The sequence below is a fragment of the Ranitomeya imitator genome, chromosome 1 (assembly GCF_032444005.1).
Source record: "Ranitomeya imitator isolate aRanImi1 chromosome 1, aRanImi1.pri, whole genome shotgun sequence".
NCBI lineage: Eukaryota > Metazoa > Chordata > Amphibia > Anura > Dendrobatidae > Ranitomeya > Ranitomeya imitator.
In genome coordinates, this window is record NC_091282.1 from 1,220,822,971 (window position 1) to 1,220,846,098 (window position 23,128).

The 23,128-nt window shown below is 50.2% G+C and overlaps 1 protein-coding gene across 2 annotated transcripts in view; it reads left to right on the plus strand.

Moving 5' to 3' along the window:
- Positions 1-23,128, plus strand: part of ALMS1 (ALMS1 centrosome and basal body associated protein) — a 60,539-nt gene that overhangs the window by 27,875 nt on the left and 9,536 nt on the right. Inside the window, exons 2-9 of one of the 2 annotated variants that reach the window (XM_069745082.1) lie at positions 5,552-5,735; positions 5,809-5,932; positions 6,131-8,018; positions 13,183-13,342; positions 17,107-18,255; positions 18,390-18,508; positions 19,818-21,150; positions 21,647-21,763. In XM_069745082.1, coding sequence (XP_069601183.1) covers positions 5,552-5,735; positions 5,809-5,932; positions 6,131-8,018; positions 13,183-13,342; positions 17,107-18,255; positions 18,390-18,508; positions 19,818-21,150; positions 21,647-21,763 — 5,074 coding nt within the window. The remainder of the gene's footprint in view (positions 1-5,551; positions 5,736-5,808; positions 5,933-6,130; positions 8,019-13,182; positions 13,343-17,106; positions 18,256-18,389; positions 18,509-19,817; positions 21,151-21,646; positions 21,764-23,128) is intronic. The other variant, XM_069745083.1, reaches the window with a different exon arrangement.

Sequence of the window (23,128 nt, forward strand, 5' to 3'; positions counted from 1 at the left end):
CTGCAGTCTGTGCAGGATCCTCTATACTTCATGTTGTATGCTGACTGATCCCCCCGCAGTCTGTGCAGGACCCTCTATACTTCATGTTGTATGCTGACTGATCCCCCTGTAGTCTGTGCCGGACCCTCTACACTTCATGTTGTATGCTGACTGATCCCCCTGCAGTCTGTGCCGGACCCTCTATACTTCATGTGTTATGCTGACTGATCCCCCCGCAATCTGTGCCGGACCCTCTACACTTCATGTTGTATGGTGACTGATCCTCCTGTAGTCTGTGCCAGACCCTCTATACTTCATGTTGTATGCTGACTGATCCCCCTGCAGTCTGTGCAGGACCCTCTATACTTCATGTTGTATGCTGACTGATCCCCCCGCAGTCTGTGCCGGACCCTCTATACTTCATGTTGTATGCTGACTGATCCTCCCCACAATCTGTGCCGGACCCTCTATACTTCATGTATGCTCACTGATCCTCCTGCAGTCTGTGCCGGACCCTCTATACTTTATGTTGTATGCTGACTGATCCCCCTGTAGTCTGTGTCGGACCCTCTATACTTCATGTTGTATGCTGACTGATCCTCCTGTAGTCTGTGCCGGACCCTCTACACTTCATGTTGTATGCTGACTGATCCCCCTGCAGTCTGTGCCGGACCCTCTATACTTCATGTTGTATGGTGACTGATCCTCCTGTAGTCTGTGCCAGACCCTCTATACTTCATGTTGTATGCTGACTGATCCCCCTGCAGTCTGTGCAGGACCCTCTATACTTCATGTTGTATGCTGACTGATCCCCTCGCAGTCTGTGCCGGACCCTCTATACTTCATGTTGTATGCTGACTGATCCCCCCGCAGTCTGTGCCGGACCCTCTATACTTCATGTTGTATGCTGACTGATCCTCCCCACAATCTGTGCCGGACCCTCTATACTTCATGTATGCTCACTGATCCTCCTGCAGTCTGTGCCGGACCCTCTATACTTTATGTTGTATGCTGACTGATCCCCCTGTAGTCTGTGCCGGACCCTCTATACTTCATGTTGTATGCTGACTGATCCCCCTGCAGTCTGTGCCGAACCCTCTACACTTCATGCTGTATGCTGACTGATCCCCCTCCAGTCTGTGTCGGACCCTCTATACTTCATGTTGTATGGTGACTGATCCCCCTGCAGTCTGTGCGGGACCCTCTATACTTCATGCTGTATGCTGACTGATCCCCCTCCAGTCTGTGTCGGACCCTCTATACTTCATGTTGTATGCTGACTGATCCCCCTGTAGTCTGTGCCGGACCCTCTATACTTCATGTTGTATGCTGACTGATCCCCCTGCAGTCTGTGCCGGACCCTCTATACTTCATGTTGTATGCTGACTGATCCCCCTGCAGTCTGTGCCGGACCCTCTATACTTCATGTTGTATGCTGACTGATCACTCTGCAGTCTGTGCGGGACCCTCTATACTTCATGTTGTATGCTGACTGATCCCCCCGCAGTCTGTGCCGGACCCTCTATACTTCATGTTGTATGCTGGCTGATCCCCCGCAGTCTGTGCCGAACCCTCTACACTTCATGCTGTATGCTGACTGATCACTCTGCAGTCTGTGCCGGACCCTCTATACTTCATGTTGTATGCTGACTGATCACTCTGCAGTCTGTGGAGGACCCTCTATACTTCATGTTGTATGGTGACTGATCCCCCTGCAGTCTGTGCGGGACCCTCTATACTTCATGCTGTATGCTGACTGATCCCCCTGCAGTCTGTGCCGGACCCTCTATACTTCATGTTGTATGCTGACTGATCACTCTGCAGTCTGTGCGGGACCCTCTATACTTCATGTTGTATGCTGACTGATCCCCCCGCAGTCTGTGCCGGACCCTCTATACTTCATGTTGTATGCTGACTGATCCCCCCGCAGTCTGTGCCGAACCCTCTACACTTCATGCTGTATGCTGACTGATCACTCTGCAGTCTGTGTCGGACCCTCTATACTTCATGTTGTATGCTGACTGATCACTCTGCAGTCTGTGTCGGACCCTCTATACTTCATGTTGTATGCTGACTGATCCTCCTGCAGTCTGTGCCGGACCCTCTATACTTCATGTTGTATGCTGACTGATCACTCTGCAGTCTGTGCTGGACCCTCTATACTTCATGTTGTATGCTGACTGATCCCCCTCCATTCTGTGCCGGACCCTCTATACTTCATGTATGCTCACTGATCCTCCTGCAGTCTGTGCCGGACCCTCTATACTTCATGTTATATGCTGACTGATCCCCCTGCAGTCTGTGCCGAACCCTCTACACTTCATGCTGTATGCTGACTGATCCCCCTCCAGTCTGTGTCGGACCCTCTATACTTCATGTTGTATGCTGACTGATGCCCCTGTAGTCTGTGCCGGACCCTCTATACTTCATGTTGTATGGTGACTGATCCCCCTGCAGTCTGTGCGGGACCCTCTATACTTCATGCTGTATGCTGACTGATCCCCCTGCAGTCTGTGCCAGACCCTCTATACTTCATGTTGTATGCTGACTGATCACTCTGCAGTCTGTGCCGGACCCTCTATACTTCATGTTGTATGCTGACTGATCACTCTGCAGTCTGTGCCGGACCCTCTATACTTCATGTTGTATGCTGACTGATCCCCCCGCAGTCTGTGCCGGACCCTCTATACTTCATGTTGTATGCTGACTGATCCCCCCGCAGTCTGTGCCGAACCCTCTACACTTCATGCTGTATGCTGACTGATCCCCCTCCAGTCTGTGTCGGACCCTCTATACTTCATGTTGTATGCTGACTGATCCCCCTGTAGTCTGTGCCGAACCCTCTATACTTCATGTTGTATGCTGACTGATCCCCCCGCAGTCTGTGCCGGACCCTCTATACTTCATGTTGTATTGTGACTGATCCCCCCGCAGTCTGTGCCGAACCCTCTACACTTCATGCTGTATGCTGACTGATCCCCCTCCAGTCTGTGTCGGACCCTCTATACTTCATGTTGTATGCTGACTGATCCCCCTGTAGTCTGTGCCGGACCCTCTATACTTCATGTTGTATGCTGACTGATCCCCCTGTAGTCTGTGCCGAACCCTCTATACTTCATGTTGTATGCTGACTGATCCCCCTGCAGTCTGTGCCGGACCCTCTATACTTCATGTTGTATGCTGACTGATCCCTCTGCAGTCTGTGCAGGACCCTTTATACTTCATGTTGTATGCTGACTGATCCCCCTGCTGTCTGTGCCGGACCCTCTATACTTCATGTTGTATGCTGACTGATCCCCCCGCAGTCTGTGCCGAACCCTCTATACTTCATGTTGTATGCTGACTGATCCTCCAGTAGTCTGTGCCGGACCCTCTATACTTCATGTTGTATGCTGACTGATCCCCCCGCAGTCTGTGCAGGACCCTCTATACTTCATGTTGTATGCTGACTGATCCCCCTGCAGTCTGTGCCGGATCCTCTATACTTCATGTTGTATGCTGACTGATCCCCCTGCAGTCTGTGCCGGACCCTCTGTACCTCATGCTGTATGCTGATTGATCCCCTCGCAGTCTGTGCCGGACCCTCTATACTTCATGTATTATGCTGACTGATCCCCCTGCAGTCTGTGCCGGACCCTCTATACTTCATGTTGTATGCTGACTGATCCCCCTGCAGTCTGTGCCGGACCCTCTATACTTCATGTTGTATGCTGACTGATCCCCCCGCAATCTGTGCCGGACCCTTTATACTTCATGTTGTATGCTGACTGATCCCCCTGTAATCTGTGCCGGACCCTCTATACTTCATGGGTTATGCTGACTGATCCCCCTGCAGTCTGTGCCGGACCCTCTATACTTCATGTATGCTGACTGATCCCCCTGCAGTCTGTGCCGGACCCTCTATACTTCATGTTGTATGCTGACTGATCCTCCTGCAGTCTGTGCCGGACCCTCTATACTTCATGGGTTATGCTGACTGATCCCCCTGCAGTCTGTGCCAGACCCTCTATACTTCATGTTGTATGCTGACTGATCCCCCCGCAATCTGTGCCGGACCCTCTATACTTCATGTTGTATGCTGACTGATCCTCCTGCAGTCTGTGCCGGACCCTCTATACTTCATGTTGTATGCTGACTGATCCCCCTGCAGTCTGTGCCAGACCCTCTATACTTCATGTTGTATGCTGACTGATCCTCCTGCAGTCTGTGCCGGACCCTCTATACTTCATGTTGTATGCTGACTGATCCTCCTGCAGTCTGTGCCGGACCCTCTATACTTCATGTTATATGCTGACTGATCCTCCTGCAGTCTGTGCCGGACCCTCTATACTTCATGTTGTATGCTGACTGATCCCCCCGCAATCTGTGCCAGACCCTCTATACTTCATGTTGTATGCTGACTGATCCTCCTGCAGTCTGTGCCGGACCCTCTATACTTCATGTTGTATGCTGACTGATCCCCCTGCAGTCTGTGCCAGACCCTCTATACTTCATGTTGTATGCTGACTGATCCCCCTGCAGTCTGTGCCGGACCCTCTATACTTCATGTTGTATGCTGACTGATCCCCCTGCAGTCTGTGCCGGACCCTCTATACTTCATGTTGTATGCTGACTGATCCCCCTGCAGTCTGTGCCGGACCCTCTATATTTCATGTTGTATGCTCACTGATCCTCCTGTAGTCTGTGCCGGACCCTCTATACTTCATGTATGCTCACTGATCCTCCTGCAGTCTGTGCCGGACCCTCTATACTTCATGGGTTATGCTGACTGATCCCCCTGCAGTCTGTGCCAGACCCTCTATACTTCATGTTGTATGCTGACTGATCCTCCTGCAGTCTGTGCCGGATCCTCTATACTTCATGTTGTATGCTGACTGATCCCCCTGCAGTCTGTGCCAGACCCTCTATACTTCATGTTGTATGCTGACTGATCCCCCTGCAGTCTGTGCCGGACCCTCTATACTTCATGTTGTATGCTCACTGATCCTCCTGTAGTCTGTGCCGGACCCTCTATACTTCATGTATGCTCACTGATCCTCCTGTAGTCTGTCTTGGACCCTCTATACTTCATGTGTTATGCTGACTGATCCCTCTGCAGTCTGTGCCGGACCCTCTATACTTCATGTTGTATGCTGACTGATCCCCCCGCAGTCTGTGCCGGACCCTCTATACTTCATGGGTCATGCTGACTGATCCCCCTCCAGTCTGTGTCGGACCCTCTATACTTCATGTTGTATGCTGACTGATCCCCCTGCAGTCTGCCGGACCCTCTATACTTCATGTTGTATGCTCACTGATCCTCCTGTAGTCTGTGCCGGACCCTCTATACTTCATGTATGCTCACTGATCCTCCTGCAGTCTGTGCCGGACCCTCTATACTTCATGTGTTATGCTGACTGATCCCCCTGCAATCTGTGCCGGACCCTCTATACTTCATGTTGTATGCTGACTGATCCCCCCGCAGTCTGTGCCGGACCCTCTATACTTCATGGGTTATGCTGACTGATCCCCCCGCAGTCTGTGCTGCGCACCGCCATATTAACTGATCTCTGTTTTGTTGAATGTCACGCAGGCGGCCGATTCGTGGTACCAGCTCCCGGCAGAGGAGGATGCCAGCGTTGCCTTCCCGACACTTAGTGAGATTGTCGCCCGCGGGGAGCACACTGACTTCCCAAGCTTGGAGGAGGGAACTTTGCTGTCGGACACTGAGCCGCGGAGCAGCTTCTCTCTGGGCCGGACGCACTCTCTACAGCTGGGTATGGAGCAGTTACATGCGGCTCTCTCCTCAGTAGATGCAGGCAGTGATGGCTGTTTGTTTTTATCTGACAGAGGTCCAGGACAGCCGCCTGTCTCCCTGCCTGCCCCTTCTAACCGAGGACGCATCTACAGAACACAGGTTCTTTGAAGACACCTTGTTCCAGAAGACCCAGATGGACGACTTTTCTCCTTTGAGGTAAAATGAGGAGGTGGGACAATAAAGAAATTATTTGGGCTTCAAAAAACCGGCATCTGCTTGTGCATTAACCTCGTGAGAAATCTATACTTACACCCAGAGGGTGGGCACACAGTCTTATGTCGTCCCGGTAATGGAGGGCGACCAAACACAACAACTTCAGACCTGTCATGTTCCCTGTGCTTTGTATCTCTGCAGAGCTTCACTAGACATGTCCGAGTTCCCTGGACCGCCATCAAAGTCGTTGCAGATGAGTGACGCGGTGGAGCTGGCCAGTAAAGAGATAACGATGGACCATGGGGAGGGAGACATTTCCGTGGTCCAGAATTACTTTAGGACCATCCAGGGTGGTGGTGTTGATGATGGTGGCTCTCACCCTGTAACCCGTGGGGACAAGGAGATGGAATCGTCAGCCCTGACACTTGCCTCACCCGATGCGATCATTGAACCAGACAGAGGTTTGGGGGATGAAGACGGCTCATTTTTGGGTTGCACTGTTCCAGCAACTGTTTTGTTGGGGCTGTTGGAGAAAGAGGTGGGAATGTCGAGCTGCAGTGGGAGATCCTCCAGACGTTCCTCCAAGTCATCCTCCGCTGGGGAGTCAGAAGACATCAATGTTATGAAACAGGAGCCTGGACCAGGACACCAGAACCTTAGCACCATTGATCTCAGGACAACTTCTCAACAATTAACAGAAGAGTCATTTAGAGACTCCAGTGAAATCGATTTTGAGACCGAGAGAGAAATAGAAGATCCCTATGAATCTAGCCAGCGACACCAGTCTGGGGTGACGCTCCGGCCATTGAGGGCAGATCTCCACCAGCAGCTCTGCTCTGAAATCCAGCAGAGATACCAGGAGAGAGAGACGTCAGCCGCTACCACAAGCGGGAACGAGGCCGTTGGACTAGAAAGCATTCCAGCCCTCAAGCAAAGCCAAACTGAAGCGAGCGGCAAGGTAGAAGACACTGCAGTACAAGCCCACCTGAGGGATGAGCTAAGCATGTCCTCTCGTGGTAGTATAGAACGGGGGCATAAAGACACAGAGATGTCACATGCAGGACACACTCCGGTGGACGAGGCCTCCTTCCTTGGCAGAATATCCCATCCCATCTCCCAGTCGACACCTGGGATCTTCACAATGAATCGGAAACTGCTCTCGGGTAGAATACAGCAAATCAAAGCCAAGCTGACCGGTTCTGACATGTCATTACATGAGGAGCCTTCCACTCAGACTTCTCGCCATAATGTAGCTCCTTCGGCTATGCCCCAATCTGTACAGAGCAGCCAAGGATATCCTGAGAGCAGCGACTCTCAGAGGTCATTATCTCCACAAAGAAGGAGAATTCAGTCTCTGCCAAGTCTAAATTATATCGAGAAGGTTGGAGCCTGGAATACAAATACAAACCAGTCATTCGATGCTTTGGTTCTCCGTGGCTTAACTGGAGTGTCACCGAAAAAGTTGGCTTATAACGCCGTGGCCGATACCTTGAACCACATGCTCTCCAAACAAATGAGTACCACCGCACCAAAGAAAGGCCTCTCCGCCTCGTTCAAGGCCACATCCTCTATGACCAACCTGAGTGCGACGGAAAAAGAGTCGTCCTCCACCATTACCAGATCTCAGTCTTACAACTCTGTCTTACCTGGTAGAGATCATCAGCACACAGGTAGACAACCCGTAGAAGAAGCTCAAGAGAAGGGCATGTCTGAAGTATCGCAATCACGCATCCCACATAGAGGTTCCTCTTCAGCCTCCGGTAAGTGGGTGGAAAATAACTTAAGAGGATCAAGTGGTGGAGGCCATGATATTCCTGCCGAACAAATGTCATCAGTACTTAAGGACAATTCACGTGGAAGAGAAGACGAGACATCAATGACTCGGAGACATGTAACAATGGATCAGTTCAGTGATGTCTCATTGGATCAAGATTACGCCAATAGCTCTCATTCTAGTCACCACGAGAAGGAGAAGCTCCTGAGGTCTCTGACTTCTGCAGAGCGTGACCTGGCCAGAGGAGGGAACGATTGGTCTCCTGCTGAAGAAACGTCTGAGAAAGAGGAGCTCGACATAGAAGAGAGAATACCTGTAAGTAACATGTTCATGTTTAGAGGTGTCAAAGGGAATCTGTCACTATATTCATACTGACCGAACCATGGGCAGCAGGACCCAGAACCAGAGCACAGCTCCTCGATTTCAGCCAGGTATTGCAGCGGCGTTGCAGAGTAACGTTTGAAAGCCTGCCGGGGACAATAGGGAGAGACACGACTGGTCCAGGGCCGGATTCTTCCCACATCCCTCCATTTGCTTACTATGTACACACTAGGGAGAGACCTGTCAGCTGGAGGGGGTGCAGGGAGAAGCCTACCGGGGGAAGCGGTAGACCAGAAAGGTGTCCATTCATATGACCCCTGATTGTCAGAGTAACACCTGGTTGCAATCACCCAAGAGCTTATACATGCTGCTCATGGTTCAGACAACATGACAAGTTTCTATTAATGTAAACTGGGGACTACATCCTGTAATATACTCCAGAGCTGCACTCACTATTCTGCTGGTGCAGTCACTGTACATACATTACATTACTGATCCTGAGTTTCCTCCTGTATTATACCCTAGAGCTGCACTCACTATTCTGTTGGTGCAGTCACTGTACATACATTACATTACTGATCCTGAGTTACATCCTGTCTTATACCCCAGAGCTGCACTCACTATTCTGCTGCTGCAGTCACTGTGTACATACATTACATTACTGATCCTGAGTTACATCCTGTATTATACCCCAGAGCTACACTCACTATTCTGCTGGTGCAGTCACTGTGTACATACATTACATTACTGATCCTGAGTTACATCCTGTATTATACCCCAGATCTGCACTCACTATTCTGCTGGTGCAGTCACTGTGTACATACATTACATTACTGATCCTGAGTTACATCCTGTATTATACTCCAGAGCTGCACTCACTATTCTGCTGGTGCAGTCACTGTGTACATACATTACATTACTGATCCTGAGTTACCTCCTGTATTATACTCCAGAGCTGCACTCACTATTCTGCTGGTGCAGTCACTGTGTACATACATTACATTACTGATCCTGAGTTAAATCCTGTATTATACCCCAGAGCTGCACTCACTATTCTGCTGGTGCAGTCACTGTGTACATACGTTACATTACTGATCGTGAGTTACCTCCTGTATTATACCCCAGAGCTGCACGCACTATTCTGCTGGTGCAGTCACTGTGTACATACATTACATTACTGATCCTGAGTTACATCCTGTATTATACCCCAGAGCTGCACTCACTATTCTGCTGCTGCAGTCACTGTGTACATACATTACATTACTGATCCTGAGTTACATCCTGTATTATACCCCAGAGCTGCACTCACTATTCTGCTGGTGCAGTCACTGTGTACATACATTACATTACTGATCCTGAGTTACATCCTGTATTATACCCCAGAGCTGCACTCACTATTCTGCTGGTGCAGTCACTGTGTACATACATTACATTACTGATCCTGAGTTACATCCTGTATTATACCCCAGAGCTACACTCACTATTCTGCTGGTGCAGTCACTGTGTACATACATTACATTACTGATCCTGAGTTACATCCTGTATTATAACCCAGATCTGCACTCACTATTCTGCTGGTGCAGTCACTGTGTACATACATTACATTACTGATCCTGAGTTACATCCTGTATTATACTCCAGAGCTGCACTCACTATTCTGCTGGTGCAGTCACTGTGTACATACATTACATTACTGATCCTGAGTTACATCCTGTATTATACTCCAGAGCTGCACTCACTATTCTGCTGGTGCAGTCACTGTGTACATACGTTACATTACTGATCCTGAGTTACCTCCTGTATTATAACCCAGATCTGCACTCACTATTCTGCTGGTGCAGTCACTGTGTACATACATTACATTACTTATCCTGAGTTACCTCCTGTATTATACTCCAGAGCTGCACTCACTATTCTGCTGGTGCAGTCACTGTGTCCATACATTACATTACTTATCCTGAGTTACCTCCTGTATTATACTCCAGAGCTGCACTCACTATTCTGCTGGTGCAGTCACTGGGTACATACATTACATTACTGATCCTGAGTTACATCCTGTATTATACTCCAGAGCTGCACTCACTATTCTGCTGGTGCAGTCACTGTGTCCATACATTACATTACTGATCCTGAGTTACATCCTGTATTACTCTCCAGAGCTGCACTCACTATTCTGCTGGTGCAGTCACTGTGTACATACATTACATTACTGATCCTGAGTTACATCCTGTATTATACTCCAGAGCTGCACTCACTATTCTGCTGGTGCAGTCACTGTGTACATACATTACATTACTGATCCTGAGTTACACCCTGTATTATACACCAGAGCTGCACTCACTATTCTGCTGGTGCAGTCACTGTGTACATACATTACTGATCCTGAGTTACATCCTGTATTATCCCCCAGAGTTGCACTCACTATTCTGCTGGTGCAGTCACTGTGTACATACATTACATTACTGATCCTGAGTTACATCCTGTATTATACTCCAGAGCTGCACTCACTATTCTGCTGGTGCAGTCACTTTGTACATACATTACTAATCCTGTACAGATCCTGTATTATACTCCAGAGCTGCACTCACTATTCTGCTGGTGCAGTCACTGTGTACATACATTACTGATCCTGAGTTACATCCTGTATTATACCCCAGAGCTGCACTCACTATTCTGCTGGTGCAGTCACTGTGTACATACATTACATTACTGATCCTGAGTTACACCCTGTATTGTACACCAGAGCTGCACTCACTATTCTGCTGGTGCAGTCACTGTGTACATACATTACTGATCCTGAGTTACATCCTGTATTATCCCCCAGAGTTGCACTCACTATTCTGCTGGTGCAGTCACTGTGTACATACATTACATTACTGATCCTGAGTTACATCCTGTATTATACTCCAGAGCTGCACTCACTATTCTGCTGGTGCAGTCACTTTGTACATACATTACATTACTAATCCTGTAGAGATCCTGTATTATACTCCAGAGCTGCACTCACTATTCTGCTGGTGCAGTCACTGTGTACATACATTACTGATCCTGAGTTACATCCTGTATTATACCCCAGAGCTGCACTCACTATTCTGCTGGTGCAGTCACTGTGTACATACGTTACATTACTGATCGTGAGTTACCTCCTGTATTATACCCCAGAGCTGCACTCACTATTCTGCTGGTGCAGTCACTGTGTACATACATTACATTACTGATTCTGAGTTACCTCCTGTATTATACCCCAGAGCTGCACTCACTATTCTGCTGGTGCAGTCACTGTGTACATACATTACATTACTGATCCTGAGTTACATCCTGTATTATACCCCAGAGCTGCACTCACCATTCTGCTGGTGCAGTCACTGTGTACATACATTACATTACTGATCCTGAGTTACCTCCTGTATTATACCCCAGAGCTGCACTCACTATTCTGCTGGTGCAGTCCCTGTGTACATACATTACATTACTGATCCTGAGTTACCTCCTGTATTATACTCCAGAGCTGCACTCACTATTCTGCTGGTGCAGTCACTGTGTACATACATTACATTACTGATCCTGAGTTACATCCTGTATTATACCCCAGAGCTGCACTCACTATTCTGCTGGTGCAGTCACTGTGTACATACGTTACATTACTGATCGTGAGTTACCTCCTGTATTATACCCCAGAGCTGCACGCACTATTCTGCTGGTGCAGTCACTGTGTACATACATTACATTACTGATCCTGAGTTACATCCTGTATTATACCCCAGAGCTGCACTCACTATTCTGCTGCTGCAGTCACTGTGTACATACATTACATTACTGATCCTGAGTTACATCCTGTATTATACCCCAGAGCTGCACTCACTATTCTGCTGGTGCAGTCACTGTGTACATACATTACATTACTGATCCTGAGTTACATCCTGTATTATACCCCAGAGCTACACTCACTATTCTGCTGGTGCAGTCACTGTGTACATACATTACATTACTGATCCTGAGTTACATCCTGTATTATACCCCAGAGCTACACTCACTATTCTGCTGGTGCAGTCACTGTGTACATACATTACATTACTGATCCTGAGTTACCTCCTGTATTATACCCCAGAGCTGCACTCACTATTCTGCTGGTGCAGTCCCTGTGTACATACATTACATTACTGATCCTGAGTTACCTCCTGTATTATACTCCAGAGCTGCACTCACTATTCTGCTGGTGCAGTCACTGTGTACATACATTACATTACTGATCCTGAGTTACATCCTGTATTATACCCCAGAGCTGCACTCACTATTCTGCTGGTGCAGTCACTGTGTACATACGTTACATTACTGATCGTGAGTTACCTCCTGTATTATACCCCAGAGCTGCACGCACTATTCTGCTGGTGCAGTCACTGTGTACATACATTACATTACTGATCCTGAGTTACATCCTGTATTATACCCCAGAGCTGCACTCACTATTCTGCTGCTGCAGTCACGGTGTACATACATTACATTACTGATCCTGAGTTACATCCTGTATTATACCCCAGAGCTGCACTCACTATTCTGCTGGTGCAGTCACTGTGTACATACATTACATTACTGATCCTGAGTTACATCCTGTATTATACCCCAGAGCTACACTCACTATTCTGCTGGTGCAGTCACTGTGTACATACATTACATTACTGATCCTGAGTTACATCCTGTATTATAACCCAGATCTACACTCACTATTCTGCTGGTGCAGTCACTGTGTACATACATTACATTACTGATCCTGAGTTACATCCTGTATTATACCCCAGAGCTGCACTCACCATTCTGCTGGTGCAGTCACTGTGTACATACATTACATTACTGATCCTGAGTTACCTCCTGTATTATACCCCAGAGCTGCACTCACTATTCTGCTGGTGCAGTCACTGTGTACATACATTACATTACTGATCGTGAGTTACCTCCTGTATTATACCCCAGAGCTGCACTCACTATTCTGCTGGTGCAGTCACTGTGTACATACATTACATTACTGATCCTGAGTTACATCCTGTATTATACTCCAGAGCTGCACTCACTATTCTGCTGGTGGGGTCACTATGATAGTAAGTTTTTCACTTCAGGCCTTTGTGGAGATGCTGCTTATACACAGGATGCTCTTGTTTTCCAGACTTATCTCAGGAACCTCGGGATTGATCAGTCCCCCACCACTATCCTCACACCTTTTATTCCAAAGGGCCCCATTCGGGAACCAGAGTTTTCCCCAACAGATCTGAGAACAATCAAGGGATCCACCGCAACACCGAGCCGGAGTATGAGACTGTCTGAAGGTAAATGTCTGAGGGCCGGAGTAATAATAGTGCCCCGTACAGCCTCCTCTGGTATCACTAGTAGTAGTAGTGCCCCGTACAGCCTCCTCTGGTATCACTAGTAGTAGTAGTGGTGCCCCGTACAGCCTCCTCTTGTATCACTAGTAGTAGTGCCCCGTACAGCCTCCTCTTGTATCACTAGTAGTAGTGCCCCGTACAGCCTCCTCTTGTATCACTAGTAGTAGTAGTGCCCCGTACAGCCTCCTCTTGTATCACTAGTAGTAGTAGTGCCCCGTACATCCTCCTCTTGTATCACTAGTAGTAGTAGTGGTGCCCCGTACAGCCTCCTCTTGTATCACTAGTAGTAGTGCCCCGTACAGCCTCCTCTTGTATCACTAGTAGTAGTAGTGGTGCCCCGTACAGCCTCCTCTGGTATCACTAGTAGTAGTAGTGCCCCGTACAGCCTCCTCTGGTATCACTAGTAGTAGTAGTGGTGCCCCGTACAGCCTCCTCTTGTATCACTAGTATTAGTAGTAGTGCCCCGTACAGCCTCCTCTTGTATCACTAGTAGTAGTAGTGCCCCGTACATCCTCCTCTTGTATCACTAGTAGTAGTAGTGCCCCGTACAGCCTCTTCTTGTATCACTAGTAGTAGTAGTAGTGTCCCGTACAGGCTCCTCTTGTATCACTAGTAGTAGTAGTGTCCCGTACAGCCTCCTCTTGTATCACTAGTAGTAGTAGTGCCCCGTACATCCTCCTCTTGTATCACTAGTAGTAGTAGTGGTGCCCCGTACAGCCTCCTCTTGTATCACTAGTAGTAGTGCCCCGTACAGCCTCCTCTTGTATCACTAGTAGTAGTGCCCCGTACAGCCTCCTCTTGTATCACTAGTAGTAGTAGTGCCCCGTACAGCCTCCTCTTGTATCACTAGTAGTAGTAGTGCCCCGTACATCCTCCTCTTGTATCACTAGTAGTAGTAGTGGTGCCCCGTACAGCCTCCTCTTGTATCACTAGTAGTAGTGCCCCGTACAGCCTCCTCTTGTATCACTAGTAGTAGTAGTGGTGCCCCGTACAGCCTCCTCTGGTATCACTAGTAGTAGTAGTGCCCCGTACAGCCTCCTCTGGTATCACTAGTAGTAGTAGTGGTGCCCCGTACAGCCTCCTCTTGTATCACTAGTATTAGTAGTAGTGCCCCGTACAGCCTCCTCTTGTATCACTAGTAGTAGTAATACCCCGTACATCCTCCTCTTGTATCACTAGTAGTAGTAGTGCCCCGTACAGCCTCCTCTGGTATCACTAGTAGTAGTAGTAGTGTCCCGTACAGGCTCCTCTTGTATCACTAGTAGTAGTAGTGTCCCGTACAGCCTCCTCTTGTATCACTAGTAGTAGTAGTGCCCCGTACAGCCTCCTCTTGTATCACTAGTAGTAGTAGTGCCCCGTACAGCCTCCTCTTGTATCACTAGTAGTAGTAGTGTCCCGTACAGCCTCCTCTGGTATCACTAGTAGTAGTAGTGCCCTGTTCATCCTCCTTTTGTATCACTAGTAGTAGTAGTGCCCCATACAGCCTCCTCTTGCATCACTAGTAGTAGTAGTGCCCCGTACAGCCTCCTCTTGTATCACTAGTAGTAGTAGTGCCCCATACAGCCTCCTTTTGCATCACTAGTAGTAGTAGTGCCCCGTGCAGCCTCCTGTTGTATCACTAGTAGTAGTAGTGCCCCGTGCAGCCTCCTGTTGTATCACTAATAGTAGTAGTGCCCTGTACAGCCTCCTCTTGCATCACTAGTAGTAGTAGTTCCCCGTACAGCCTCTTCTTGTATCACTAGTAGTAGTAGTAGTGTCCCGTACAGCCTCCTCTTGTATCACTAGTAGTAGTAGTGTCCCGTACAGCCTCCTCTTGTATCACTAGTAGTAGTAGTGCCCCGTACAGCCTCCTCTTGTATCACTAGTAGTAGTAGTGCCCCGTGCAGCCTCCTGTTGTATCACTAGTAGTAGTAGTGCCCTGTACAGCCTCCTCTTGCATCACTAGTAGTAGTAGTTCCCCGTACAGCCTCTTCTTGTATCACTAGTAGTAGTAGTAGTGTCCCGTACAGGCTCCTCTTGTATCACTAGTAGTAGTAGTGTCCCGTACAGCCTCCTCTTGTATCACTAGTAGTAGTAGTGCCCCGTACAGCCTCCTCTTGTATCACTAGTAGTAGTAGTGCCCCGTACAGCCTCCTCTTGTATCACTAGTAGTAGTAGTGTCCCGTACAGCCTCCTCTGGTATCACTAGTAGTAGTAGTGCCCTGTTCATCCTCCTCTTGCATCACTAGTAGTAGTAGTGTCCCGTACAGCCTCCTCTTGTATCACTAGTAGTAGTGCCCCGTACAGCCTCCTCTTGTATCACTAGTAGTAGTAGTGCCCCATACAGCCTCCTTTTGCATCACTAGTAGTAGTAGTGCCCCGTGCAGCCTCCTGTTGTATCACTAGTAGTAGTAGTGCCCCGTGCAGCCTCCTGTTGTATCACTAGTAGTAGTAGTGCCCTGTACAGCCTCCTCTTGCATCACTAGTAGTAGTAGTTCCCCGTACAGCCTCTTCTTGTATCACTAGTAGTAGTAATAGTGCCCCGTACAGCCTCCTCTTGTATCACTAGTAGTAGTAGTAGTGTCCCGTACAGGCTTCTCTTGTATCACTAGTAGTAGTAGTAGTGCCCTGTTCATCCTCCTCTTGTATCACTAGTAGTAGTAGTGCCCTGTTCATCCTCTTCTTGTATCACTAGTAGTAGTAGTGTCCCGTACAGCCTCCTCTTGTATCACTAGTAGTAGTAGTGCCCTGTTCATCCTCCTCTTGTATCACTAGTAGTAGTAGTGCCCCGTTCATCCTCTTCTTGTATCACTAGTAGTAGTAGTGCCCCGTACAGCCTCTTCTTGTATCACTAGTAGTAGTAGTGCCCCGTACAGCCTCCTCTTGTATCACTAGTAGTAGTAGTGCCCTGTTCATCCTCTTCTTGTATCACTAGTAGTAGTAGTGTCCCGTACAGCCTCCTCTTGTATCACTAGTAGTAGTAGTGCCCTGTTCATCCTCCTCTTGTATCACTAGTAGTAGTAGTGCCCCGTTCATCCTCTTCTTGTATCACTAGTAGTAGTAGTGCCCCGTACAGCCTCTTCTTGTATCACTAGTAGTAGTAGTGTCCCGTACAGCCTCCTCTTTTATCACTAGTAGTAGTAGTGTCCCGTACAGGCTCCTCTTGTATCACTAGTAGTAGTAGTTCCCCGTACAGCCTCCTCTTGTATCACTAGTAGTAGTAGTTCCCCGTATAGCCTCCCCATGTATCACTAGTAGTAGTAGTTCCCCGTACAGCCTCCTCTTGTATCACTAGTAGTAGTAGTTCCCCGTATAGCCTCCCCATGTATCACTAGTAGTAGTAGTTCCCCGTACAGCCTCCTCTTGTATCACTAGTAGTAGTAGTTCCCCGTACAGCCTCCCCATGTATCACTAGTAGTAGTAGTGCCCCGCTCAACCTCCTCTTGTATCACTAGTAGTAGTAGTGCCCCGTACAGCCTCCTCTTGTATCACTAGTAGTAATAATAGTGCCCTGTTCATCCTCCTCTTGCATCACTAGTAGTAGTAGTGCCCCGTACAGCCTCTTCTTGTATCACTAGTAGTAGTAGTAGTGCCCCGTACAGCCTCCTCTTGTATCACTAGTAGTAGTAGTAGTGCCCCGTACAGCCTCCCCATGTATCACTAGTAATAGTGCTTTTCTTCACATCCAGTCACTGCCTACAATGATTTCCTTCTTTCTTCTTGGTCAGGGGGCTCTCAGAGCGCAGTGAATGTCTCCCAGTCCAGCCTGTATTCCTCGACCTCCACCACCAGTGTGTCTATACCGATGGGATCAGAAGTTGGCCAGGAGTCACCATTACCCACTGACACGTCTCCACCGTTCGGCTCTGGATCCGGTAACGACAGACCAATCAGCCAGGATGATATGATGGTGCGGGGTGTTGGCCGCGATTTAGAGGTGCTCTCTCCGTATGTAGAGATGGTCCAACCCATGGATGATCTTACCTGCAGCAGTATGACCGCCCAACATGTCCTCATCGATGACAGTGTGGGGTCCACACAGGTGAAGCAGCTGACCCAGCAGTTTAAGTCTGATGGCATCGATGAGACCTCCACACGGGATAATGAACAGGCCACATCCTTTCCTGGTTACCCCATGAATCTTCCCACCATGAATCCTGTCAACGATTCATTTGTGGGATCCAACACCTTGAAGGAGATCCAGAAACTGTTGGCTGAAGCAGATGTTGGTGTTGATAGAACGATGTCTACTTCACACCGAGCGTCTCCAGTCGGGGATCCGTACACCAAGGATCCAAGAAGCCTCAATCTAGAGGAGTCTCTCAATAGCCGATCAGCAAGCTCTCAGGATCTCCAAGTGAAGGACATGTCCTGGGATTCTTCCTTTAAGAGTGGCTCTACAGGAGACCAGTTCAAGGATTCATCGGTGACTTGGAGGAGCGACTCTCTCCATAGTTCTGCTAGGGACAACTCGTATTTAGGGGAACTCGTAGGCAGCAGAAGCGCCCACCCTGCGCCCTTCAGCCAACAGCGACAGTGGGGAAGGTCAGAGCCAGAAGGCTGCAGTAAAGCCCCCGCAAATAAGGCAATGCCATCTAATGTAAGGGTGGACATAACTGAAAGGGTGCAGCGCAGTGAACAGCTTCTGAGCAACGTTTCGAGCTCCGTGGGAGCCCTGAGGAACACCTTGGCTCTAACCGGGACGGGTTACCTTACCGGGAGGGAAGCGGAAAGCGATGAAAGTAGTGGAGACTCCCTGGCCGCGCGGGTTACGAGCCTCCTGAAGAGCAATGCACCTTTCACTCCTACGTCGCGAGCCATGCAGAGTGCCGAGGAGGAGGAAAGGAAGGCTCGAGGTGAGGCTGGTCCTGGACCACGTAAGTACGGCTCGGCCATCAGCGGAGCGGGATTGTCCTACGGCGGCGGGTATTACAGGGTGGCGGGTATTACAGGGTGGCGGGTCCAGACTCCCGGCCTCTCACACTGAACGTCCCGCCACTGTTTCTTGTAGGGTCGGTGAAGCTGAAGCTGACGAGTCAGTCAATGACGCCCGACACCGAGCTGAGCGAGGAGGACAGAAGACGAATCGAGGAAATCAAGAGAGAACTGCTGGGCAGAGCCGCGGAGAAGGTGACTACCACCGATGTAGGACAATAACCAGCCAGTGTATAAGAGGGCGACAGTGAGCGGGATAAGGGGGGACAGTGTGATATAGCATCGTGGGCTGGGGGGAGATCGCGGTAATCAGCTCCTCCAGTAACGCTTCTCTGCTTGTGACGCAGCGGCCGCGGAGGATCGCAGGTAAGTGCATGCGTGCCGTGCGTTTCTGCATGATGCCACCATTGCTCGTACCACACCGTGCCGAGGGGGGCGACCAGCTGCAAATTACCTCATCTGGCCACCAGGGGACACCTTCTAGTTCAGGGGTCTTTGCAAGTCCACCTGCCTTTTATAGGGGCCACTCCTGCGGCCGTTTCTCAGCCTCGGTGTTTCCATTCATCACCGTGCTTGCTGTCAGTGAACAGGGACGTTCACATGTATCATGCAGGGCAGTCCTCCGGCCGGCACTGATCTGAAGATTCGCTACAATGTACCGGTGCAGGTAAAACGCCTTCATGTGACAGGATGGAGCAAGCTGCAGTTTATGACTACAAGCGGAGATCTTACGCTGCTGAGAGGATGAAACATTCATTATATGTGGTGTGATGCCGCCGTCTGCTCGGGGTGTGATTCCTGCGTGCTGTGTCTGTAGTGTGTGATCTGGTGTGAAACTACAAGTCTCAGCATGCCCTGACAACCTGTGTGCTGCAAACCCAAGATTAATGATCCGGGCCGTGCGTTCAGCAGACTCCTGGCTGATAACAGCGGGCAGCAGCTCTTCCCTCGGCTCCCGCAGTGTCCTCTCCATGTGATGCCGCCATTGTTTGGCCTCATGTTCTGTGAGTTGCCCGGAGGTTCTCCATCGTCTGACGTGTACCCTGAGGGTCTCGTCATACGTCGGGGGGATTTCTAGGAGCCGCAGTTAGTGAAGGCTGCCCGCGGAGATTACAAAGCCGCTCGTCCTGCCGTGATGCCGCCAGCCGTGACCCCGGCACCGGAAGCTTCATTTCTAGCTTTGTTCGCTCTTTTATCTCCATTTTCTCAGATTATTTTGTCCTTATAGAAAATGTTTTTTTTTTTTTTTTTTATCCCTCGAGAGATATTTATAACCACGGTAAAAGCTCAGAACGTGAGATTCTGTCCTCGCACAAAGAAAGGAAGCGTAGGCGGCCATATTCAGTGAGCTCTGCACTCCGCGCCGTGAATAGCTGATGTTAACCCTTCACATGTCATTGCCAGTCCCTGCGATCCCAGAGCCGTGCAGGGACGTGTTATGGGGTGGGGGTCTCGCCAGCTTATTCCTCGCACCTACACTCCTCTCATTGTTCTGTCATTCTAGGGTTATTCCCATCCCAACAAGCCGATGTCTTCAGGAGACGCGGGAGCGTTCAGCTTACGACTGACGCCGTCCCCTTCCCTGATACCCAACACTAGCGCTGGTGACCCCGTGGACAACATGGAAATCACAACTTCCGAGGCTCAGCCCAATGTAACACATGGGGCAATGACTAAGGACATGTCCTCTATGGAGGCCGATCAGCCTCCGCCAACATCATACCAAGATCCAATATCCGAGCATCATAGTGAAGAAGCGTCAAGAAGAAATGTTGGCAAGCCCGAGAAACATGACGTACTGCCAATGAAATCCACCGAAGAGGCCACGAAACCAATATCTTCTATCACATTCTCCTCCCGAAAACGCTCCTCACCTCTCTCCACTTCTCCGGATGGAGGGTCTCCGCCGCTTCATCTCTCTGTCCTTGATAAGTCGCCAGCCCCCCAAAGCTCAGAGATCCATCCGCATCCTGCGCCATCACATTATAAAGACCCGTCACTGTCTCTCCCGGCTGCTGTGGATCCCAAACTATGTCGGCCCAGTGAATCCTCGACACGTTCCTGGACCACAGAATATCCCACTGCTGCGTCCACACAACGGACGTCTGTTCCATCTGCTGAGAGGTTCAGTCCATTCCCATGTCCTCAAAAGGAAAATATTGTTCCTGCAAATCCGGAAGGTTCTTCAGTCATTTATCATGATCTTCCAACGAGTAATGTTGGCGGCAACCATCGAATAATGACCAGTGGGCTGGAAGCTGGAGGAGATGGGTCACATTCATCATTTTCTCAGGAATTCCAACCCAAACCAACAATATCGTCTCCGACTCTGAAAGCCCTTTCTTGTATCCACTTGACGATCTCTCCGAAGGACGACATGAAAGTTCTTGACGTGTCCCGGGTCCTGGTGACATCAGATATTGGGTCTTTGCCTTATGACCCAAAAACAAATGACGATACATCCCGGTCGTCATCTGCAGACCTGTCCTGGAATGACCTGAGCCATAGGGACCGCTCTGCTGGACCAGCGCCACTCAGCCGTCCGATCATAACCCCTACGGGGGACAACAAAGCCATTCATGAAGGTGGTGTCCAATTTATGGAGAAAGAAAACATTCCCGAAAGATCTATGCCATCCGACAGAAAACGCTCACCATTATTTGACGCCACTACCCAGATAACCACCGAAAGTCCAGAGAAGACAACCTTCTCTGCCGAGATCTTCGTGGAGGGGTCAGTAAGAGAGGCCTCAAGGTCATCAATCCGAAAAGTCAGCCAGACCCCAGAACGACAGCTGACATCTCGTACTCCGCTGTCATGCCTGTCCCGAGCTACTGGTGAGCGCTGAATCTTCTATGTTGTCGTCAGATCCAGATCTAATCATTCTCTCCTATTCAGCAGCTTATTGTAACCTTCTCATCCTCATGGCGGACGGCCACGTCTTACCCCACACTACCGGGGCGCCATCACATGTAGGTGGGAGGGGGTTTGCCCTATTACAGTAGGGTGGGCAGAATGACTGCACTAACAGAGAGATGACTTGTGGCCTCAATGTAGACTCTATAGTGAGGGTCCGGCCTCTATAATCTGTGTTTAATACTGGTGGTAGAGGCCATTGTTCCCCACAGCAGGATCTGGCTGACCCCTAGATCTGGCTGCCCCCTAGATCTGTTTAACCCTATAGATCTGGCGGCTCCTTAGATCTGGCTGCCTCCTATATCTATCTGCCCCCCAGATCTGTTTGACCCCCTAGATCTGGCTGCCCCCTAGATCTAGCTCCCCCGTAGATCACACAGGGTAACATTGTGATCATCTCTGTTTCCCGTGTTACAGATCAACCTCTGCTGCTGCCGTACCGACCCCCGGGGAGCCCAGAACTCTTCTATGTGCACTTCATGGAGGGAGGATCCAGGATGTCCCCCGTCAGCACCGTCGAGAGCTCCCACCCAGGTAATGGAGGCCTCTGTCACTCCATAACCTCGCTGTTCACCATTACAATGACTTCCCTTCACGGATACGTACAGAACTTTCCTCCGTTCTGGTGTTTCATTGTTGTAATTCTGAGAAGAACCTGAAACTCCCCGGTGTCAGGGGGTGTCATGTACTGTGCAGTTACACCTACATCCTTCCTAGTCCACCATGCTTTACACCTCTGCGTGCAGTCATTTCAGTTAATTAGTATTCAGTGCAGGTGTTGCTGATGCTGCAGTATTGTCGCTGGTTCATTGCTTTATGGCGCTGACATATAACGGCCCTCAGTGTGTTTCTGTAAAGTCTCTATAATGGGTCCTGGATCTGGGCCCCTTTCCTCTGCTGTATATGGAGGTGCGCAGCGTTAACACTTCTCTCACTGGTCAGCAGTCTGCTCCGCACTATAGGGGCCGCTGTCCTGTGATGTGCACACAATGTTACTTCTGCAGCATTTTATAATACTGCCAATATATTAAGTCTATTCTTATTATCCCACAATGACATCCCCGTGCTGTCCTTGCACGCACGCCCTCCCCGCAGCAACATCCTCTCCCTCCCGGCAGTGCTGCCCTCACATCAACGTCTCCACACACTCTTCGCACCCGTCTGGAACCCAAGCCTTCCTGTCGCCGCCATCCCTGCTCTTGTCGACGTTCTCCCACATGAGCCCTCCTCTCGCTGACGTCTCCTCGACGCTCGTCCCCGCGCCCTCCTCTCGTCCCCGCGCCCTCCTCTCGATCCTCCTCCCCGCGCCCTCCTCTCGCCGCTCGTCCCCGGGCCCTCCTCTCGCCGCTCACCCCGCGCCCTCCTCTCGCCGCTCGTTCCCGAGCCCTCCTCTCGGCTCTCGTCCTCGCGCCCTCCTCTCGACGCTCTTCCCCGCGCCCTCCTCTTGACGCTCGTCACCGCGCTTGCCGCTCGTCCCCGCGCCCTCCTCTCGATCCTCGTCCCTGGGCCCTCCTCTCGCAGCTTGTCCCTGGCCCTCCTCTCGCCGCTTGTACCCGCGCCCTCCTCTTGCCACTCGTTCCCACGCCCTCTCGCCGTTCGTTCCCGAGCCCTCCTCTCAACTCTCTTCCCCGCGCCCTCCTCTCGACGCTCGTCCCCGCGCCCTCCTCTCGACGCTCGTCCCCGCGCCCTCCTTTCGACGCTCGTCCCCGCGCCCTGCCCTCCTTTCGACGCTCGTCCCCGCGCCCTCCTCTCGATCCTCGTCCCCTGGCCCTCCTCTCGCCGCTCGTCCCCGCGCCCTCCTCTCGACGCTCGTTCCCGAGCCCTCCTCTCGACTCTCGTCCCCACGCCCTCCTCTCGACGCTCGTCCCCGCGCTTGCCGCTCGTCCCCGTGCCCTCCTC